This window comes from Gavialis gangeticus, unplaced genomic scaffold (genome assembly GCF_001723915.1).
Source record: "Gavialis gangeticus isolate Ggan-Ray unplaced genomic scaffold, GavGan_comp1, whole genome shotgun sequence".
NCBI classification, from domain to species: Eukaryota; Metazoa; Chordata; order Crocodylia; family Gavialidae; genus Gavialis; species Gavialis gangeticus.
In genome coordinates this window covers 15,306,134-15,308,861 of record NW_017729001.1, presented here as the reverse complement: position 1 = coordinate 15,308,861, position 2,728 = coordinate 15,306,134, and the positions used below count along the sequence as shown (strand labels likewise).

Sequence of the window (2,728 nt, the reverse complement as noted above, 5' to 3'; positions counted from 1 at the left end):
CCCCCCCCCCCCCCCCAGCAAAACTTGTCAAAACTCCCTATGTGGGGTGGGGAGCAGTGTTCAGGTTGTGGGATGGTTGGGGTCACAGAGCAGTGACAGTATGGGGCCTGGGGCAGAAGCATGATCTGCTGCTTGCATGCTTCTGGAGTGGGTGCCAGTTCTGTGGGTAGGGGTGTGCAGAGCACAGATTATAGCTCTGTCTCTGTCCCAGCCCTGTGCTGTCACTGCTCCAAGTTCCCGGATGCAGCTCCCTGCATGCCCTGCAGAACACAGCTCCTGGCTGGTCCCCCATGATCCTGGAGTCTCCATGGAGAGTGACACTGAGAGGCTGGGGCAGAGCTGCAGTCTGCTTACCACATGTCCCTGCCTGCAGAACTGGGCCCTGACCCTGTGCTGTTACTGCCCTGTAGGTTTTTTTTTTTTTAACAAGGCCTCCATAGAGACCAGGTGGGGCCCCTGGCTGGGCATGCAGGCAGCAGATCATGGCTCTGGGCCCCAGGTTGCTGCTACCCCAAGATCCTGGTATCTTTTCAGCCCTGCCTACCCATCTCCCTCCTGGACCCTGCTCCCTACCAGCCTGTGCCCTATCTCAGCCCCCAGCAGAGTCCCCTTCCTGTGTGGGTCCTGGGCAGTGAGGCTTGGCCCAGTGGCTGCAGCAGCTAGAAGGAGCCCTTGCTGTAAGGAAATGGAGTCCAGCTGCTGGGCTGCCCCCCATGCCTGGCCCACAAGCTGTATTTTTTGCCTACCCCTGCTCTAGACTGTGGGGATGACTAGGTACCTGTTTACTATTGTGTGAACCTCCTGTTTCTGATGCTATACCACTTCACATCTTTACTCTTAAATTCCTGATGTTCAATATGTTTGAGTATTTGGTCACAAGAATACTTAATTTACTCCCAGTTCCTTGAATTTTTCTGTATGGTTATCTAGAGCTTCCTAACCAGTCTGGTTCTGGATTCCTTGCTACCAAAGTTAGACAGTTATAGTCTTTTTGTGGCTGGTTGGCTTGTTTAAAGCTTCTCTGTAAAGCTATTGAACAGCACTCTGTTACTGTAGGAGGCTTCAGCCATGCAGTGTGTGAGACTTGAGCAGAGCTAGGAGTACATAATCTGGCATAGTTGTCCCATGCTGGATTTTACACACTTGGAGACTGGCCACCCATCAAAGCATTAATCAACTCTTATGAGGTGTATCTTAATTCCAGTATTTTTAATGCTGAAGCTGAGTTGGGACAAAGTTCAGAGAAAGTTGACATGGGAGTGGTCCAAAAAATACTCAAATTTTTTGAATGAATCCAAGATTGCATATCAACATGTGGGAATAGAAGACTTGGTTCAAGCTTTCATTTGAAAATGTGAAACTTAATCTTCCATGGAGACTGGAGGACTTGAGTAAAATAGTGGGGGCTTTTCTGTGTGGTTTTTTTTTTTCTGCTAGCCTTTCTGTCTAGTTCTCCTAGGAAACTCTATTCTTCCGAGGGTTTTGAGGAAAGGAGGGGGCTTGCCTCTATTGTAGCCTAAAGTCTTGCGTGTTCTCGACTTGTGTGGAGGAGCTACTTGTTAACATACTAACTTTTTTGTCTTTTCTGTTTAGCTCCAAAACCTGGGGATTAACCCAGCAAACATTGGATTCAGTACCCTGACAATGGAATCTGACAAATTCATCTGCATCAGAGAGAAAGTAGGAGAGCAAGCACAAGTTGTGATAATTGACATGAGTGATCCAACCACTCCTATCAGACGCCCAATCTCTGCAGAAAGTGCCATCATGAATCCAGCTTCTAAAGTAATTGCTCTGAAAGGTGAGTTAATGCTGTTCTACTAGAATATCTAGTGTTTGTTTGACACAAGCCAACAAGCATGGAAATCTAATGTAGTCCTGAGTAAGAACTTTTTTTGATAGGGTCCTTACTGATTAGTACCAGATTTCCCTCTTTAAATTTGAGGTGAGACACCCCTAATCAACACATGTACTAGGGTATGTCACAACTAGGTTTGCAGATGGAGTAACTCTTTAGACTCTCTTCTCCTCTGGACAGACTGGGACACTATACTTTGCAGAATCTCTTCTGCAGTGACAGTATTAGGTACTATTCAAGGGAACAGAAGAAATGGGAGAGCACCTTTTTCCCCACTTAATGAATGTGAGAGATCTTAAAGTAATAATTGAAATGGTGCATTATTAAAATTAATTTTTTTTACACTTGTGTATATATAATGCAGGCTAGCCTGTAAGGGTGGGAGCAGTGCTTGGAGAGACAGTTCTGTCTAAATTTCTCTTTAAGCTTAAAAGAGAGCTTGCCCTAAACTGTAACTCTGCTGCTAAAATCTGGTGCCTGGCTAAAGGGTTTTCTCTCAATTTGTAAGTGACTCCTGGCTCTTTTGAATACAACTTAAACTGCCAAAGCACCTGGGATTAAAGACTTCCCAACCTTTCAGGAAACGGAATACTTTTTGCAAACATTCTGGTGTCTAATCCTTAAACTGCTTCACCTTGTTACTGACTTTGTACTTTTCTTCCTGCATTCTTGTCTTAAACAGATGGTGAGTTAACTTTGTCCTGACATTTCATGTTTAATAGTAAAATGGTCAAATCTCATAAAGTACTTTCTTTTTCACTCCAAGATTATTTAAGTTCCTTAACAACTTCTCATGCAAGGCTTTGTTAAAGGCTTTGGAAGGTCCAACTAAAGAACAGGCGGGCAGCTGATATGTTACCTTGCTGAAAC

At 44.9% G+C, this 2,728-nt stretch overlaps 1 protein-coding gene across 7 annotated transcripts in view; it reads left to right on the top strand.

Moving 5' to 3' along the window:
- Nucleotides 1-2,728, top strand: part of CLTCL1 (clathrin heavy chain like 1) — a 53,784-nt gene that overhangs the window by 12,315 nt on the left and 38,741 nt on the right. For 4 of the 7 annotated variants that reach the window (XM_019506922.1, XM_019506923.1, XM_019506925.1 and 1 more), the window contains exon 2: nt 1,594-1,801. In XM_019506922.1, the coding sequence (XP_019362467.1) occupies nt 1,594-1,801 (208 nt within the window). Of the gene's footprint in view, nt 1-1,593; nt 1,802-2,540; nt 2,544-2,728 lie in introns of all 7 variants that reach the window. The other 3 variants (XM_019506924.1, XM_019506926.1, XM_019506928.1) reach the window with 1 other exon arrangement.